Here is a 19,843-nt window from a genome sequence, read left to right on the forward strand (position 1 = left end):
TATGGATACATTCACATCTCTCCATTGCACTTTACTAACTCTGCTTCCTCCCCAGAGTCTTTGTGACTTCACGTCTCATAGGGTCCATTGGAACTGGCTGTGTCTGGTGCCTCCTGCCTTGGCCCTGCTGATGTGCCCCCCCCCCCCCCCCTCTCCCTCCGCTCTGCCTCCTTCTGTTTCATGGATTGTGGAGGTCCATTCATACATTGTCATATTCATGTAATGTGTTTATGTAACTCTGTAACGCTGTTCATCTGTACACATGACATCTATTAATCTGTACATCCGGGGAGAGGGATCCTCCTCTGTTGCTCTCCTGAAGGTTTCTTCCCTTTTTTCCCTGTCAAAGGTTATTTTTGGGGAGTTTTTCCTGATCCGATGTGAGGTCCTGGGACAGGGATGTCGTATGTGTACAGATTGTAAAGTCCTCTGAGGCAAATTTGTAATTTGTGATATTGGGCTATACATTACATGTCATTTAGCTGACGCTTTTATCCAAAGCGACTTACAATAAGTGCATTAAACCATGAGTACAACTCAGAACAAGAATCAAGCAAGTACAATTTCTTCAATAAAGTTAAACTACAAAGTGCTATCGGTAAGGGACATTAAAGTGCTACTAAAGTGCTACCACGGCTCTACCTTCCCTATTCAAGGTATAGTCGAAAAAAGATGTGTTTTTAGTTTGCGACGGAAGGTGTAGAGCAGGGGTCTCAAACTCGCGGCGATATTATGTGGCCCCCTACTTGACATCAAAGTTTATTGTGAGTGCGGCCCCCGCGTTTTTCTCACACGCACCTTTTTTTTTTTTTTTTTTGACCTGGGCAACGACTTTCGCCTGAGTAAATCCCATGCAAAGTCAATGCACATATGCGAATGACGCGGACTTTCGCCCGACGCTGAGTTGCGAAAGCCAATCAGCGTTGAGCTACTTTGCCCGTCATCACTGACGTTGTGCCGTTGGTGAATCTAACTGGCTGCTGCAACTCTAGTAGTGCCGTAAGCGGCAGTTATCGAGACGGAGTCTCTGAACGTCGAGCTGTGTGAGCCTACGGGTGACGTTATGAACCCAAACACCAGGGTGTTAGATGCTCCGACGTTTATGGGATGTCCACAAGTATAAAGCAGATCTTGTGGTTATTTATTCCGTATTTTTTTGTTGAGCACAGGGGCACCCCGACTTGTCTTATATGCACAGAGAAAATTGCGGTGCACAAGGAATACAACATCAGACGCCAATACTGCAGAACTCAACTAGACATGCTGAGGAGTATGCAAAATACCAGGGAGATGAGAGAGAGGACCGGGTCGCCAATCTTAAAACATGTCTACTGAGGCAACACAATTTTTTCAAGAAAGCAAGCAAAGAGAGTGATGCGGCAGTGGAAGCTAGCTACGTGGTGAGTGAGATGATTGCTAAGGTGGGAAAACCATTCAAAAAGTGCACGTTACAGGCTGCAAATATAGTCTGTCCGGAATAGAAGGGTCAGTTTAGTAACATCAGCCTTTCAGCCAACACAGTGGCAGAGCGCATTTCTGACCTGTCAGGTAACATATATGATAAACTGTGTGAGAAAGCCAAACGTTTCCATGCATATTCAGTCGCTCTTGATGAGAGCACAGACATCACTGACACTGCGCAGCTCGCAATGTATGTCAGTGGTGTTGACGACAATTTTGAAGTGATGGAGGAGTTGCTCACAGTGATTCCAATGCACGGCCAGATCACCACTCAGGAGATATTCGGCAAGCAGTGTGATGCCATTGTGGATGCCGGTTTACCATGGAAGAGGTTTGCTGGAATAACAACAGACGGAGCACCAGCAATGACAGGGAGGAGAAATGGACTGGTGGCACTTGTTCAAAGAAAACTGGAAGAGGAGGGTGTGGAGGAGGCCATTGCTCTGCACTGCATTATCCACCAGCAGGCCCTTTGCAGCAAATGCCTGAAGTTTGACAATGTGATGTCTGTCGTTGTGAAATGCATCAACGATATCAGATCCCGGGGCTTAAAGCACCGGCAGTTCCGTGCCCTTTTGGAGGAAATAGAATCAGCATATGAGGATGTGCTCTACTTCACCGAGGTACGTTGGCTCAGCAGGGGAAACGTCTTGAAGAGGATTTTTTGAGTTGAGAGCAGAAGTGAAAGCCTTCATGGAGAAGGATGGGATGGCTTTTCCTGTGCTAAGTGATCCCAAATGGCTCATGGACTTAGCTTTTCTTGTTGACATCACACAGGAGCTGAATGTTCTGAACAAGAAGTTACAAGGCCAGGGGCAGCTTGTCAACGACAACGTCAGAGCATTCTCCACAAAACTTGTCTTATGGAAAGCCCAGCTCTCTCAGACAACCTCTGCCATTTCCCATCATGCAAGGCACTCATGGATGCGGGCACACCATTCAGTGGTGAGAAGTATGCTGATGTCATTGTAAAGCTACAGGAGGAATTTGATTACAGGTTTGCAGACTTCGAGACACAGAGCCACTTTTCAGATTTTTGCTGACCCTTTCTTCTTCGATGTGCAAGATGCCCTTCCTGTGCTTCAAATGGAGCTCATTGACCTGCAGTGCAACTCTGAACTCAAAGCCAAGTTCAGGGAGGTGAGTGGAAAAGCAGACAAGCTTGAACCATTTTTGAGAGAATTGCCCCCCACCTTCCCTGAGCTTTCCAGTATGTTCAAGCGGACCATGAGCCTTTTTGGGAGCACATATCTGTGTGAAAAGCTCTTCTTCACCATGAACTGTAATAAGTCAAAGTACAGGTCCAAACTCACTGATGAGCATCTTCAAGCCTTACTGAGGGTCTCCACTGCTTCCTCCCTCAAGCCAAATGTGGCTCAGCTGTGTGAGAGGAAGCGCAGCCAGGTCTGTGGCAGCAAGGAGTAGACAAGAGAAGCCTTTGTTCTGAAGAACCCGTTCAACCGTTCATGTTCTGAAGAACCCGTTCAACCATTCATGTTCTGAAGAAACTGTTCATCTTCTGAAGAACCGTTCACGTTTTGAATTGTTATTAATATAATAATTGCGTGAAACTCAAAAGACAGTGGGGTAAATAATGGAAGCGGGTAGAGAGAAAAAAACCATTTGGGTCAGATGAGTAGACCTGTGCCACCACCCCGACCAGAGGGTCTGGGTGTGTGGCTGAAGGAGAAGGCCGAGGAGAGAGCAGCAGGGGTTGATGTGTTGTCTGGTGTGATCCAAGTCTCAGTGAGAGCCAGGAAGTCCAGTGATTGCTTGATAGCAAAGCCAGAGATGAAGTCCGCCTTGCGGTTAGCTGACTGGCAGTTCCAGAGGCCCCCTGTGACGAGGTGCTGGGTCTGTGTGGAGCGGGTGGGATAAATAACGACATCATAATGACATCTATTGCATCTGTCCATCCGGGGAGAGGGATCCTCCTCTGTTGCTCTCCTGAAGGTTTCTTCCCTTTTTTCCCTGTCAAAGGTTATTTTTGGGGAGTTTTTCCTGATCCGATGTGAGGTCCTGGGACAGGGATGTCGTATGTGTACAGATTGTAAAGCCCTCTGAGGCAAATTTGTAATTTGTGATATTGGGCTATACAAAATAAACTGAATTGAATTGAATAAGAGAGTAGGGACTTTGATGCATGTGTGAACGAGTCTGTGGTTTATAGTATCTACGAGTAGATGTGCACACAGGTATGGAAAGAAAACACATTATCACAGGGAAATGTTTATACTCAGCCACCACCGAAGACTCCTAGGTCTTTATTCCCCGAGTCTTCATACGAGGAGTCTTCCCTGCCGCTTCAAACCCCCACCTGGTTTTACACCAGAGTTATAATTAGCTACAGCTGTGTCGACCCCTCCCTCAGGTCGTTGAAGGAATTGCCCACTTATTGATACTGGTATGAGTCAGCACAATGGCAGGAGGAGTGTGAAATTCTGGCCAAAACTGACTAAGGACAAAGGTCTGTTTACTTCAAGGTAGAATAAAGTTTAGTCCCTAGTAGATTTGGATTACAGAACAAATCCTAGCTGGTTTTGTTGCCTTTTTCAGTCACTATACAAAATAAACTGAATTGAAGACAGAGAGAATGTGATATATAATGTCCATTCTGCTAAAAATACTGCAGTTGTCAACCACATTTAATTTATTTATGGTGTGCCAGAATTGCATTAGATATATTTTGCTTAATGAAGTGACTACAAACTCACAATCAAACTGATTTATACACATCTATTTGTCTGTGGAAAGGTAATTATTAATTAATTAATCAATTATTGATCTGAATTAATCTGGACTAGATGACCAAAGGTAACCCAAACATATTGTCTAACAGGGTATATTGCTCAGCAACATCATGGGGGTGGTCCTGTCTGCCTCCTCGGACCGTGATCTCCAGCATTCACTGGGGCGTTTTGCAGCCGAGTGTGAAGCGGCGGGGAGGAGAGTCAGCACCTCCAAATCTGTGGCCATGGTGCTCTGCCGGAAACCGGTGGATTGCTCCAGACGGTCTATGTTCTGATCCCCACCTTTGGTCACGAACTCTGGGTCGTGACCGAAAGAACGAGGTCTCGGATACAAGTGGCCGAAATGAGTTTCCTCCATAGTATGGCAGGGCTCAGCCTTAGAGATAGGGTAAGGAGATGAGTTTCAATGAGGCATCAATTATTCAGGTAAGGAGATGAGTTTCCTCTGTAGGGTGGCTGGGCTCAGCCTTATCCTGCGTTCACAACAAAAGCGTTGAGAATTTTTCGCGCATGTAGAACCCATGCAAAGTCAATGCACAGACGCGAATGGTTGCGAATGCCGCGAATTTTCGGCAGGCAGTGTAAATGATGCGAATAGAGCGAAGCGAAAAATTTGCCCGACGCTGAGTTGCGAAAGCCAATCAGCGTTGAGACGCTCCGCCCGTCATCACTGACGTCCTGCCGTTGGTGAATCTAACTGGCTGCTGCTCCTCTAGTAGCGCTGGAAGCGGCAGTCATTTAGACGTAGTCGGTGAAATTCACTGAGCTGTGTGAGCCTACGGATGATGTTATGAACCCAAACACGAGGCGTTAGATGTTCCGACGTTTGTGGGATGTCCACAACAAGTATAGTGGTTATTTCTTCCATGGTGGATGGCGGAAATGATAACTGTTTCCACGGAGATAAGCCACAGCCCCTCTAAAGCACGAATGAAGCGAATGACGCATATAAACCACAACTTGTCGGGCGAGTAAACTCACACGAGTATTCACGCTTTTGGTGTGAACGCAGCATTAGAGATAGGGTGAGGAGCATCAGGAGGGAACTTGGAGTTGAGGCGCTCCTCCTTTGTGACGAAAGGAGTCAGCTGAGGTTGGTTCAGGCATCTAATCAGGATGCCCGGTGGCTCCCACTGGAGGTTTTCTGTGCACGTCCAACTGGTAGGAGACCCCGGGGAAGACCCAGACCACGATGGAGGGATTATATCTCCCAGCTGGCCACGGAACACCTCAGGATCACCCAGAATGAGCTGGGAAATGTTGCGGGAGAGAGGGAAGTCTGCCACCATGACCCGACCCTGGATAAGTGTCTGGTAATGGATAGATGGCTGGATGGTTCTTAGGTTTATTACACAATGGAAGTGTAGTGCTTATAATGGTTTGGTGCATTTGTAAATAATTGTGCATCAGATCTTATTTGAACTGTATCGAACATAAACAATGCCTGCCAGATCTCAAATATCATAATCATTGACACTGTAGATTTTGCTTTATTTTGTAGAACATCACAGATGATGTTCTACAAAATAAAGCAAAATATTGAATGCAAACAATATGCAGGTTTAGATGGTGGCCAAGGAACACACAATGAAATAGAGGCAAACTGCAATTCCTTTTGGAATAGCCAAAAGTTATGCTTGAACGTGCAGCTGGGACAATAGTGACGCCTTGTGGTCGACAGGCCATGTTGCAAGAGGCATTCCACACAAAGTAATTGGAGACTTTAGGACATGTTCAATGTCTTTAACACGGTAGGTAAATTACATTCATAGATTAGACCAACTGAGACAGAGGTGTTTGTATGAACCAAACAGCATATTTAAGTAGTACAGGTAACGTTACGCATACTAAGAAAAAGTCTCCTAAAAAGTGTCATTTTGAACATTGAAAGCAATGTTTGAGTTGTCCCCAACTGTAAATTGCATCTGTATTATTAAACAGTTAGAAATGTAACAATAACGCATGTAACGTTAGGTTACATCATTCGTATTCCACCTGACAACCCCGTTAGCGGTTGAACTCGCTGCTGCTTCCGCTAGTTTCCTGCTGACTGGTCACGCCAGGTTAGCTAACTAGCTAACGTTACTTAAATATGAATGTGTGCTATTATACGGGCTTCTAGCACTGAAAACCTTTATGTGTACACGTTGGCAGATGTGTGTTGTTTTGTTACCCATTGTAGTCGACATATCCCGGGTACTTTACCGCCCGCAGGAGGGTTTCCAGTTGACGGAGACATCCTTGGACATCTCCGGTCGACAGCATCTCTAACAACGAGAGACGCGCCAAACTAAACAGCTAACAGGAGTCTGTTTGTGCAACGACACGGCCGACTGCACTACAGCCTTTACGTCGTGTTTGAATATGCAAATGAAAGTGCAATATATTCCATAAATTGCAGTCTTCTAGTGCTGCTTCGTTAAATTGCGTTTCGTCCCGTCTGTGTGTAAACAAGGAACATAAGTTTTGTTTCTACCGGTGATCTACAGCACGAAACATGATTGGCTGTAGCACGCAGAATGACGTCAGTGACGTCGTATATACGCGCACTGCTTTCTGCTTTCATTTTTTCCGCTGAGGTTTAGTTTATTTATTTGTCATAAGCAGCACGTATTCACAAAGAAAACGAAAGCGATTAACTAAGTGTAAAATAAATAATGTTTCTTCAGTTCATCTGTTTATGTGAGTACCCGGCAGAGAAGGGGGAGGGGTAGAGGGCACAGGAGGAGGAGGGAGAAAACAGATGATGGCAGTGGTAGCACAACGATATGAGAGGTTCCTCCTGAGCTCAGGGAGCAACTGCTCTATTCTTATTTGTGTTTTGCTAGGTGAAATGGCAACTGGGTACGTTCAATAAGCAAGGGAACCGTATTCCCAGCTGTACTTGTGTGCAGGTCGGCTTGTCAGAGGAATTACTAAACTCAGGTAAGTAGTTCAGGGCTACGTGGCTGTATCGCACTCATGAGGAAATACTGCACCATTAATGAAAAATAAATAGGGCCAACGTCGTTTAATAGTGCAGCAAAAAACAATTTGTTTGGTTCGTCACTGTTCGTCAACTTAAACTAGCTTTGTAAGCTAACTCAGGGATTTGTAAAAACAGATTGTGAGTGAAAGCCAATTCAGCCAATGACGTTCCATTTTGAGTGCTGTTGTTTTACGTGTGGCCAATGATATAGAAGGGAAGGCGGGACTAAAGGTCAGACTACCTTGCTAGCTCTAACTTCCAACGTTGATGTTTACAACAGTGTAATGGATTTGTTTATGCAACACAGTTGACGTTTGAAAGGCTGAGAGGAAAAAGGAATCCCGGGTAGTGTAATCCTAAAGAAGGCCCGGCCAGTGCATTGCTGCTTGCTTTTTGAAGTTCATCAGCACAGAGTTCTGGCAATGCTCTGAATAGATGCTGACATTAATGTGTCAGAAGGGTTATATGAATTCTTAATTACAAGAACTCTGCTATGTTTTCTAATACAGGAAATCATAGAATGCAATATATTGCATGCCGTCACACATAACTTTATTACTTAATCATTCTTTAAATAATGTAATGAAGTTAATAAGCAGTTGTAGAACTGTATGCATTGAGTTATAAAAATAACTAATTATTTTATAAAATAAATAATTAAGTGACCCAATTATAATCTGACTTTGATGAATGATTGCTGTATTTTATTGAAGAAAATTCTATCATAGGCATGATTTAGTCCGTCGAAAGCTGTCCAGTGCTAAGAATTCCTATGTAATATGTGACACTTATGGAAGGTTTTACCAGTTTTTAGTGTTTTTTAGCAGCACATCAGCTTTAACATGCAAGACAAGCAGCGCTTTACAATTCAACAAATCAAGCAGAGGAAATCATAATAACAGTTTATTATTCTCTTCTTAAACACCAGATTGTTGGAAAGATTTTGTATAAAACTATTGGTGAATGATTTGATTCACTAGTGAATAGTCTGAATAATATGATATGTATTGGAACATTCTTAAAACATTCTTAAAACCATTCTGCACACGTTGCTTGAAGTACTGTGGGCATATGGTATTCTTACATGTCAATGTGTCTCATGTCTTGGTATGAGTCATGTCTTATTTGTGATCATCTTCAATCAAAGTGTTAACACTGTCTTGTGGAGTTGCCTGCTTTATCAGGTTGCCAGTAATGGAAGATCATAGCTGCTAGTGAAGCTCAGTGTATCCTGTGTTGATTTATAGGATTTTTAGTTATTAATTGTTTTCCTGCCTAACTAGTCACTCACATGCACATGGATTTGATGTTTTCGTTTGGAAACTAGTTTGGTCAGATGTATGAAACCAAGACATTTTTGTATGCACAATACATACATAGGATATTTAAATAGATCACCATAAGAATTACCATATTACTGCATGTAAACATGCTGCTGTACGAGCAGTTGTCCAATGTGCTACTCACAATATACCCTTTGTTTTGGAGGAGTACCTGTTAGCTATAAATGAGAAAAAGGACAATATTACTATACATCAGGGTCAGCTGTGTTACAGCTTATTCGTATATGATATTGCCATCTAAGTGACTTGCTTGTACTGTGTTTCTGTGTTGCAATACAGATGGGTCAAGCACTGTGGAGGCTGCCTCCCAGACAACAGCAGCAGCTTCAGGAAGAGCTTGCAGACCGACTTGCTGACAGAGGAGGAGGAAGACGACAAGAGCAAGGTAATCCTCACATTTCTTAACTCATTAGTTTGGCTGAGGATTTTCAAAGATTGAATCACTATCAGAGGTCATTGTGTACATTTTATAAAAGTTCTTAAAACATTTCGAAGAACCAACACAGTTTAAAAGTAACAGACGATGAAATAAATCCAACTCAATCTGTGCAGCATGCATCCATTGCAGAATCATTGCTGTTTAAATAAAATAACAGAATTAACTGAAAATGACATGCACCATGTCAAGTTGCATAAAGCCTCACTTCATTGCCAAAAGTGAGAGTAATCCAATTATTGAAGTGGATAAAAATACACTGGATGTTTATCTATGCCTCTATAATCCAAATTACAACGAGTAATAACAAGGAATTTTCTTGAGTGGTGGAGTTACATCCACTTTATTAGTTTATGGTTTTCTGTTTCCAGCATTCCAATACTTTCATCCTTCTGTCGGCTATAAATCTGAACCCACCTGGCTGTCATTCTTGCTCTGGTGTTTCTCAAAGTTTTTTTTCTTGTAATTGTTTTCCCCAGAGCAATGTGTGTCTTTCTTGTTGTTATGCTCCTAGGATTTTCTAATCCCTTGTAGTGGCTTACAGCAAGACAATGTTTCATGTTGGCAAAAATGAAGGAGGCTTAAAAAAAAGTTTGAACTTAATCATTAATTCAATTTATCTGAAATGTAACCTGTACCTCATTTCATACATATATAGTATAATGAGTGTCAAACTTTCAGGCTTTTATAATTTACACAATGAACTGAAAGTAAATATTTGAGAAAGACACCAACAAAACCATACTGTATGAATGTAATATTAACAAAAATGTAAGAATAAAAAAGAATCAAAGATAATAATAAATCAGGCTTTGATCAAGTTAAATGATGACAGAAACACAGTATGTCTGGTCAGTCTTAAACCCCAATGCATGTTGGGATAGTCTCCCACTTCTCTGTCATGCTAAATAGCAGTAAGCAAATCATGCTGTTCATTCTGTACACATGACATCTATTCATCTGTCCATCCGGGGAGAGGGATCCTCCTCTGTTGCTCTCCTGAAGGTTTCTTCACTTTTTTCCCTGTCAAAGGTTATTTTTGGGGAGTTTTTCCTGATCCGATGTGAGGTCAAAGGTCAGGGATATTGTATGTGTACAGATTGTAAAGCCCTCCGAGTCAAATTTGTAATTTGTGATATTGGGCTGTACAAAATAAATTGAATTGAAAATGTAAGTGACGGAATAAAAGAAGTAGAACAATTAATGTTTCTTCTTTTAGGGAGAGATGAAGGTCCCCAGAAAAGAGCTCCTCCGCCATGTTATGGCCCCGACATCTATCATCTGCTGAGAACACGCATGGGAGGTACGATCTCACATAATGATTCTCGCTCTTAGTATGTAATTTGAATGTATTCAGTGTTCTTTGGTTGCCCTCTTACCAAATTCCATATTTCCACCAAGGCATAGGACAGGAGTCTCCATTCTTGATTTGTCAGTATGATACGGGCCATGAGTAGTCAACGGTCACCTGTACTTTATGCAATGAGTCCGTTCACATATTGAATAGAGCGTTTCAGGTTTACTTCCTGTCAGCTGTCATTCACATACACTGCAACAAGAAATAAACTGGAACACATCTGGAATATTTACATTTACAACTTTGAAATGGGTTGTAATTTTGAGGCAGCCAATGAGAGAGAGCTGCTTATGTTTGCGGTGTGTTCAACAAAAGTCATGAGGCAACAAATCAGTCAATCTCTTTGAGCGCTTGTTCTTCCCCCTTCTACCTTTTTTATTTGTGCTCTTTAACTCATCTTAGGGTTGGGCGAATGAAATCGTAATGTCCTCTACCTAGAGGGGATCAAATATTTTTGTAGGCCAATCCAGAAGTTAGCATTGCACTCGTTCCCTCGACAAACAGCCAATGTTTTGGATTATTGCAGAAAATATGCTCTGCGGCAAAGAAATGTTTACAATACTTAGAAGTTTTGTTCAGCGAGGTAATCTTCACAAATGAACACCCCTTTTATGATTTTGTTAAGCATAAATGCAATTGGCAGAGGTAAAACACTAACATTGTGATGTAAACAAATTACACCACAGTCACAAACATGTAAGAATACACACAGTGAGGCTGTAAAGGCTGACTAGTGAGTAGATGATTTTCCATGTTCGGTGTGATGACTTTTAATGTCCCCGACAACCTCTGTAGTCTCATCTAACCACTTGTTAGCAATTGACACGTAAAAGCTCAATTCTGGAGTGGGATATTTACTGACGTATTTTATGTTGTAGAACAAAGTGGTAAATCTCTGAAGCTTGAGCTGAACACAGACCAGACATCTAACCAAAAAACTATTAAAAAAACTTATTCTTTTTCTCTTTTACTGTAGGTAAGGAACACCATGGCTTTATAGATTTAGAGATGTTGCCACACGAATTAGGCGTCACCATCCTGTCGTACCTGAATGCCACGGACCTGTGCTTGGCTGGCTGTGTGTGGCAGGACCTGGGAAACGATGAATATCTATGGCAGGGGTGCGTGTCTCAATCAGATTACCTGTCTAAATACAGGTTAAAGAAAAAGATAGACTCAGAGCTAAGACACTGAGATTTCAGTTTCAACTGATTAGAATATATTTCGATTCTGTTAATGTTTTTATCATTTATTGAAGTGCCACATTTAAGGAAGGCTGTATTGTTTTACATATGTTTTTTGGGGCAGCAAAAGTCTACTTTAGCCACCAAATTTAAGGGCTTGGTGACCCATGAGGCCAGTGGTTTAAATGAATAGCGTCTCTGAGATGCATTGTGTGATCTTCCACACTTGACATACAAAAGAAATGATGACAGATGGACTTTGAGGAGAACGTTTAAGGTAGTGAAAACGTCAATGGTTGTTACCAATGTTGGCTTTTGTTTTTCACCACATGTATGCAGTAAAGTTCTATTGTGTTGTTTTTTATTTGTTTCCATTCTCTCGATCCATCAGACTGTGTAAGTCCACATGGGGACACTGCTCCATCTACAACAGAAGGCTACCTGCTGGTTTCTCATACAGAAGACTCTACTTACAACTAGATGAAGGCTGCCTGACATTCAATGCTAACGCACAGGAGGTAACACAACATCTTCTGCAGTGTGTGTTGAGTGTGAGCACCCTTCGGTGTGTGGAACAAGGATGTCATGACAAACTGATGTGATGTGAAACAAGAACGGCTCAGAATGATGACATCATCAAAGTGTGTGTGTGTGGATGGATTAAGACTCTGTTAGATCTGCATTCACAAGATATGATCTCTTTCTCTCTGTCTGTGTGTGTGTGTGTGTGTGTGTGTGTGTGTGTGTGTGTGTGTGTGTGTGTGTGTGTGTGTGTGTGTGTGTGTGTGTGTGTGTAGGGCATCAGTTATTTCATGTCTAAAGGTATACTGGTGGATCATCCAACAGAGCTGGCTAAGTTCATTTTCTACACCAGACGGCTCCACTGGAAGATGCTGAGGATTTACTTGGATGAGAGGTTAACACAGAACCACACAGAATACCCAGAAATAATAATAATAATTAGATGTATGATTTTAGATTATGATTGCACTGGTTATTTAATGTGTCTGCTATGATATTAAATATACATTATTGGTGCCCCTTGTCCTTGAACTAAGCATTACACATTTATTCAGTAACTTTCATTACTTTTGAGGTCAGCTGTAGCTCATGGGGAGAGTGGTCGTCCCATAACCACAAGGTCCCCGGTTCGATCCCCTCTCTCCTCATAGTTCATGTTGAAGTGTCCTTGAGCAAGACAATGAACCCCCAGTTGCTCCCTGCAGCCCACTGCTCCTTAATAACTAAGGATGCAGAGAAGAATTTACCCACAGGGATAAATAAAAGTGTACATTCTTTTCTTTCTTTCTTTCTTACCTGTGTCCAAATAAAAAACAACGTCCCATCATGCCATTTGTGTATTTGTGTGTGTCTATGGATGTGCAGGCGGGACGTCCTGGACGAGTTGGTGACCCTCCATAACTTTAGCAACCAGTTCCTCCCCAACGCTCTGCGGGACTTCTTCAGACACATTCACGCACCAGAGGAGAGAGGAGAGTATCTAGAGACCCTCATCACCAAGTTCAGCCACAGGTTTTGTACCTGTAACCCTGGCCTTGTCCGAGAGTTGGGCCTCAGTCCTGGTTAGTAGCCCAACACACACACACACACACATACACACACACACAGATATAAATACTGAACACATACAGTATTTAAATTGTGTGGTCCTAGGCTTATTAGTAAGAATGAAACGCTTACACAATAGTTATAGTTATGGGTCTTTGTTGGACTTGAAACTCTGCTTCTTAGCAAACCACAAAAGTAACACTAAATGTATTCTGGTATAAAGCCGAGTCAGTCACAACTAAATATTCACTGTAAAAACAAAGAATAATTTCTTGCGATTGTTTACTATTTGATGATCATTTAACTTAGTCGATATTGCAAACTTATAAAATGAAAAATCTGGATGACAAAAAAATGATAGATTGATTGTAAACATGTGTGAAGAATAAGATCTAGGAGGAAGTCGAGCAACTTCAGGCAGATAGAGCTCGAGCCCCATGGCCTCCTCTCCACCATGGAGACATGGAAATGAATGCACAAACTCAAGCACACCATTCACACGCACACATGGAGAGCAACTTCATTCTCTCCTCAAGTGGACATTACTCCAATATATTACAGAGCAAATGGGCACATTTAGCACCAGATACAGACTCAGTGAGACTGATAAGATCCACCATAAGAAAATAATAACCTTGGCTCACGTTACCACAAGTTCACAAGCATATTGGAGAACTACGGAGGTCTTCTGGTCACTTAAAAACCCAAAGGGCCTCTCCTGAATCAGTGTTTGGTTTGTCCGTTCTGGGCTACTATAGAAAGATTCCATGAGGAGGACCTGCACCCTAGGGAGATATAATGAGCTCATTCTGCGCTAGCGAAAACACACACACTCGTAGTTTTTACATTACATTACCTGACCTGACATGTCATTTAGCTGACGCTTTTATCCAAAGCGACTTACAATAAGTGCATTAAACCATGAGTCCAAACTCAGCAGGCTGCAGCCTGCTGACTGCTGTCTGCTTATTAACTCTGGAAACAGGGACAGATATATGTTTAAAGGACATCATTCAGGCATGATAGTCAGTGCCTATTTAGAATTATGTAAGTCTTCAGAAGCACCTTAAAGTCTTATCTGACAGGTAGGGAAGCTACGATTTGCCAAGTAATACTCAGACATAGTACATCTGTAAAACAATCCATTTGTACACATTGTGTACAGTGACACTTTGACCTGAAGGTGGCACTAGAGGAAAGCTCATAGACTGTCCCAAATGCAAGAGGCATTATTCTCTGGAGAATATAAATACATTCAGTTGATTCCAAGGAGTGATTACATTTATATTTCTGGTGTGAAGGTCAGAATTTAGATTGTATGTTACAAGAGAGGTCAGGGGGTCATCGGAATATTTAGAAATGTCCTCTTTGGACAATTAATACCCAGCCTACCCCGACCATAACAAGACGTCACTATGTTTTAACCCGGAAGTCAGAGGGCCAAAAACTGTAGTGACAGAAGAAATTATTTTGAAGCTACTTCTGACCCATTGTCTCAACCCCAAAATGAGGGAGAAACCATCAAGGTTTTATTTTCAAGTAATCCCTGGCTTGTATTGTCACTAAACTGTGCATTTACCAACTTAGGGCGTGGCTAATGTCAGCAGACCATACAGAAACCAATCCCTGACTCAGTTACTGTTAACTCTTTGGACCTTCTCAAATGATTGAGCTAAACACTCAACAAAATCATGACTGTTTCCTGTGCTGGCTCCTCATTGGTGGAACGAGCTCCCCATTGACATCAGGACAGCAGAAAGTCTCTACATCTTCCGTCGCAAACTAAAAACACATCTTTTTCGACTATACCTTGAATAGGTAGCACTTAAATGCCGTAGTAGCACTTAAATGTCCCTTACCGATAGCACTTTGTTGTTTAGCACTTTAGTAGCACTTAAATGTCCCTTACCGATAGCACTTTGTTGTTTAGCACTTTAGTAGCACTTAAATGGCTCTTACTGATAGCACTCTGTAGTTTAACGTTATTGAAGAAATTGTACTTGCTTGATTCTTGTTGTTCTGAGTTTGGACTCATGGTTTAATGCACTTATTGTAAGTCGCTTTGGATAAAAGCGTCAGCTAAATGACATGTCATGTAATGTAATGATTAGTGAAATGGTTTGAAGCCCAAGGCTGGAGATGGATGGCTGCCTTTCTCAAGGCTGTTCTTCCCCTTCACTCATTGGAAAGCAGTTTATAAGTAGCACTGTATAGATATATGGGTGTTATTCATCATGTTAGGAAGTGCTATAATAAGTATTATGTACAGTACTTGTTTATTTTACTGCCCCTTTTCTCCCCCTTTATGGTTGCTCTTCCTTAATTCATATTTTGGTTGAAGGTAAGGTGAGGCTCAGGTTTAAAAATTGCTTGAAATACGTGACAGGGTAGTCTCTCTGTCTGACCAGTGAACCTTCAGCCTGTACAGGACTCTAGTGGGGCTTTGACTTCTCAGTTTGAACACTACAGAAATGACCTGTTTGATCCTCTATCATCTCTCTGCAGATGCGGTGTATGTGCTGTGCTACAGTCTGATCCTGCTCTCCATCGACCTGACCAGCCCCCACGTCAAAAACAAAATGTCCAAGAGGGAGTTTATCAGGAACACTCGCCGAGCGGCACATAACGTCTCGGATGACTTTGTAGGCCACCTCTATGACAATATTTACCTGATTGGCCACGTGGCCGCGTAGCTCCACTTACCAGATGTCCAGTTGAGATCCTCACACCGCACTGAAGAATAGGACCCGGCGATTGGGATGCAAACATGAAAATATGGAACATTGTGGAAATGGATTTTAACAATTTCCACAACGACCTTACGAGAAATGCAAGAAAAACAAATAAAACTCACCACTGCACTGTGAGAGAGACTGAGCGACCACATATTAGTAAAGTTATCGGAAAAGTTATCGAAGGTGTGAAACATCTGAAATGTCTTGCAAAGAAGGTTTTTAAAGTGGAACCATGAAGATGAGCTCTGATACTGCGCTGAAGGATGGTGACTACTGATTGGTGGAGGGAGGAAGAGGAGCACAGCCCTTACAGCCTGTCACAGATCCCGGGACAGTCCTGCTGTTTTCCTAATGGACAGTGGCTTCACGTTCACCAGTGGGAAAAGTGTCACTCAGGACGCTGATACCACTCACTAATATCTCTAGTAGCATTTACCAGTGGAAGTAACATTGGAGCTATTCTGCAAACCAAATGACCTTGAACAACCAGAATGTCTAAGAACTGGATCTTTTTTTGAACAAGACAAGAATGCTGTCTTATTCCTATCCTTAATCTCTCTTACTTTTTTCTTTTGAGGTCTGACTGTGTTCCACGTCATCAAACTGCACAAAGACTTGACCCCCGTCCCCAAGGGTAAATCTCTCTCCACTGCACTATGCACGTTAGATAATCGTAGAGCTCAGCAGTACCAGCATACAATGACAGACCACGGGACACACTCGGGTCTATTCAGCGAGGCCTGTTGTTTAGGCCTGCTGCAGGGATCAGGCTTTACCCGAAGCCATCTACACCGCAGTGCTGTGACCTGCACCCAGAGGGCAGGAGGGAGCGCTGGTAATTGAGTGTGTGTGTCATTTCCTGTTCTATTGAGGTTACAATGCTAGCAATGCTTATGGTTAAGCTCTGCAAGGTTGGGTGTTTAGGACTAAGTATCCTGGCAGCAGTTTTGGGTATGTGTGCAAGTTCATTTTATTCTTTTTCATTTCTGTCATGTTAAAACTCCACATTCATTCAGATGAAGACATTTATGATTCTTAAGTCAGATGAGCATTTTCTTCCGCTCTTCAGAAAGTAACACTATCTGGCCGTGTCTCAAAGGACAGGTCCATTTCTGAATTTTGAAGAGAAACTCCCAAATATGAGAAATATGAAATTATTGAACATTCATGTAAGTCCTAAAAAAATTATTAATTCAAATGGATGGTTTTATAATAAATCTGATCTTCGCACATGCAGGCCAAAAGCAAAGTGACACATGTTGTATTTTCATGTTGTAGGAACCGACTAGCTAATATTTAGTGTGAGCTTTTGTTCATATTATGATTGAAATTGAATGTATTTAAAGCGGTTACTCACCGCTTTGCTTTTCGAGGTGATATGCTTCTTGTGCAGCAGCTGCTTTATGAGGATGGTAGCTACTGTAGTTTTCTGGAAGTCCGGGTTTGTGATGGACCCGGCTCATCATCAAGGAAATGGATGAAGTCAAGTGTAGAGAAAGACAAAGTTAAGTGAAGTAAATCATTCTGAATTGTCACAGAAGGACAATACTACTGGCTGGACGTCTGTGCAGGGAATGGTCTGAGGTTCATGAAGTTCTTGTGCTTTCACAATAATCATGCTATAGTTTCATATTTTTGGACAATGCACGCATATTTATCCCCCAATTACCACATTTTCCACAGCAATATGGCTATTGCTGCCATGACATAACGGCACAATCCATCATTGTAAATTAGACATGTAGTTTTATAATGACTGTAAAACACCACAACCACTTCAGCTGTCAAAAGAAGTGTGGTTCCATCAGAAATGAGAAACTATTCTTATTTAACACTATGTAGTGTGGTAACGGGATAGGCACATGTATATGTGAATTGATGGATTGCACCTGAATGCAGCATACGAGTCGCTCTGTGAGTCCCAGCAGCTTGTAGCCGCAGCAGTGAGGTGTCACTGAATGGAACCAACAGGAACACAAAGCAGCTTTTTCATCAAGGTTACAGACCTAGAAAACTAGTTGCAATACCAACCAACATTTTTGTATTATTATTATTTGTTTGCTAAGTAAATCCTGTCTATGAGCCTCTTTATTGGATTGTAAATCGGACCGTAGCAGAACTCGCAACATAGTTTTGACGATTCTTTATTGCTGATGACGCTCTCTGATTTAGAGCTATAACCTCAATGTTTTCTTTAAATTATGAAGGAAATCCACTTCCTGTTTGTGTTTTTCTTTTCTTTGTTGTTACCAGAAGGTGTTATGACTGACAAAATGTACAGAGAAATTGTTCCAATTATCTGACTCATTAAATCTGGGTTTGATTTTACTGAAACGTTTCAGCCACCTGCAGTTCTACAGCTCAAGGTTCAAAATAGTAGAAATATCGAGTCAGTTCTTACACATTAATCATTCACCACTGATTTGATCACTGAGCGATATATCTGGCTTTTCTTCTTTACTGGATGATGGTGATGGCTCCCAGTAAAGCTTAACACATCAAATAGATGGAGAGGAAAGTGATTACAGACGTTTCAAGGGTCACTGCTTTCTAAAGTTTAAATGAAACACAAAGGAATAAATCCGGTTTCAGAACTGATACTGGGTGAACGATTCCATGTCAATACGAAACTCTGAAGTCATAATGCAGTCACCAAATATATTTGATGATGGGCCATGTTCAGAAAAGAATAAGCAGTCAAGGGCCGAACAGTAGCAAACATGTACACTGCAAGAAGACTAGAACGCCCCATGTGCCATACAAAATACTTTTTCTATCAATACTACTAACACTGTTACATGTTTGACATGGTAAGTTCATGTGCCCAGATTTTACATATAAGTATTTATATATATATGCTGCTCCTAATTTAATTAAAATATATTTAAACTCTAACACAAGTGACCACTTGAAACATTGGGATGTTTTGTGTCATGTAAAAACAAAGTTAGAACAGGCAAAAAAGGCTAAATATTGTTCTCTGTTTATGGGCTAAGGCCCCACGTAAAAGACTGCGATCCAAATTCAAGATGTAAATCTAATATTAAGATGTTGCAAATGTTAAAACATTGGTAACTGTACCAAGAGGTTCAGACCAATCAATATACTAACATTAGGATGTGCAATTCGATAGAAATGTGCCATATTCTAGTTTTTTTGTTTTTTTTAATCCAATGTTAAATGTAAGCAAACATTTCAATTTAAGAAAAAAGTCTTCAATACGTAAGTAATATATTTACATCATCAGAACCAATCAAGTCCCTTTTGTGATAAAAGGACACTGACAGAATGTCAGAACTGTACTGTGTGTGTGTGTGTGTGTGTGTGTGTGTGTGTGTGTGTGTGAGAGAGATCAAACAGCCAAAAGAGTAAATCCTCTTCAGACACAATATGACCTTTGACTCTTGACCTGTGTGTGTGTGTGTGTGTGGGGGGGGGGGGGGGGGGGGGGGAGAATAAGCTATTCCTAAGTGGTGTTTTATGTACTGCAAATGAAAAGAGCAACACTTGACCCATCTACACACACACGCACACACATTTCCTTTTAATCCTGTGTATATTTGACCATATATCTGCAATGGAATTAAACCTGACTTGAAGAAAGAATGGAATAGCAGCAGTTTTAATATCAGTAGTATTTATATTGGTTCTGTCACATATACAAAAAAACATATATCAACACTTTTTTAAAATGTAGTTGTTCATGTGATTTTGGGTTCACTTTTTTCTGAACCTTTTCAGTAATCATTTACAGCATCTTTTGTCAAACAGTCAAAAAATCAGAGGAACAGATTACAACCGTAATAATTAAGTCAGCAGTCTGTCTGTTAATTGATCAGTTTAGCCCCATAAAAAAATTGTACTTGCAATTTTACATATTGTTTTATTTATTCTGATTGTATTTACAAATAACAACAAAGACTTAAGTTAATTGATCTAAAAACTGTACAACACATAACCTTTGTCCTTACCTGCAGACACTGTCTCGCGGGTGCCCAATTGGCATTGAGCCCGTACGACTCAACAGAGATGAGAAGGAA

General features: G+C 41.5%; 2 protein-coding genes across 9 annotated transcripts in view; one reads left to right on the forward strand and one right to left on the reverse strand.

The window, feature by feature from the left end:
* The window catches only part of cep44 (centrosomal protein 44), a 17,250-nt gene extending 10,548 nt beyond the window's left edge, over nt 1-6,702 (reverse strand). For all 3 annotated transcript variants that reach the window (XM_034531561.1, XM_034531569.1, XM_034531551.1), the window contains exon 1: nt 6,385-6,702. In XM_034531561.1, coding sequence (XP_034387452.1) covers nt 6,385-6,450 — 66 coding nt within the window. In that variant the 5' untranslated portion in view covers nt 6,451-6,702. The remainder of the gene's footprint in view (nt 1-6,384) is intronic.
* Nucleotides 5,892-18,131, forward strand: fbxo8 (F-box protein 8). 6 transcript variants are annotated; one of them, XM_034531607.1, is made up of 9 exons: nt 5,944-5,962; nt 7,040-7,136; nt 8,802-8,907; nt 10,178-10,261; nt 11,292-11,436; nt 11,891-12,017; nt 12,297-12,415; nt 12,886-13,082; nt 15,574-18,131. In XM_034531607.1, the coding sequence occupies exons 3-9, from the start codon at nt 8,802-8,804 to the stop codon at nt 15,759-15,761; spliced, it is 966 nt and encodes a 321-aa protein (XP_034387498.1). In that variant the 5' UTR covers nt 5,944-5,962; nt 7,040-7,136; the 3' UTR covers nt 15,762-18,131. The 6 variants fall into 6 exon arrangements, with proteins under 6 accessions (XP_034387471.1, XP_034387498.1, XP_034387489.1 ...); XM_034531598.1 differs by lacking the exon at nt 5,944-5,962 and adding an exon at nt 6,767-6,893; XM_034531580.1 differs by lacking the exon at nt 7,040-7,136 and having other exon boundaries at nt 5,892-5,962.
* Nucleotides 18,132-19,843: the final 1,712 nt, after the last annotated feature.

Source organism: Cyclopterus lumpus, chromosome 1 (assembly GCF_009769545.1).
Source record: "Cyclopterus lumpus isolate fCycLum1 chromosome 1, fCycLum1.pri, whole genome shotgun sequence".
NCBI lineage: Eukaryota > Metazoa > Chordata > Actinopteri > Perciformes > Cyclopteridae > Cyclopterus > Cyclopterus lumpus.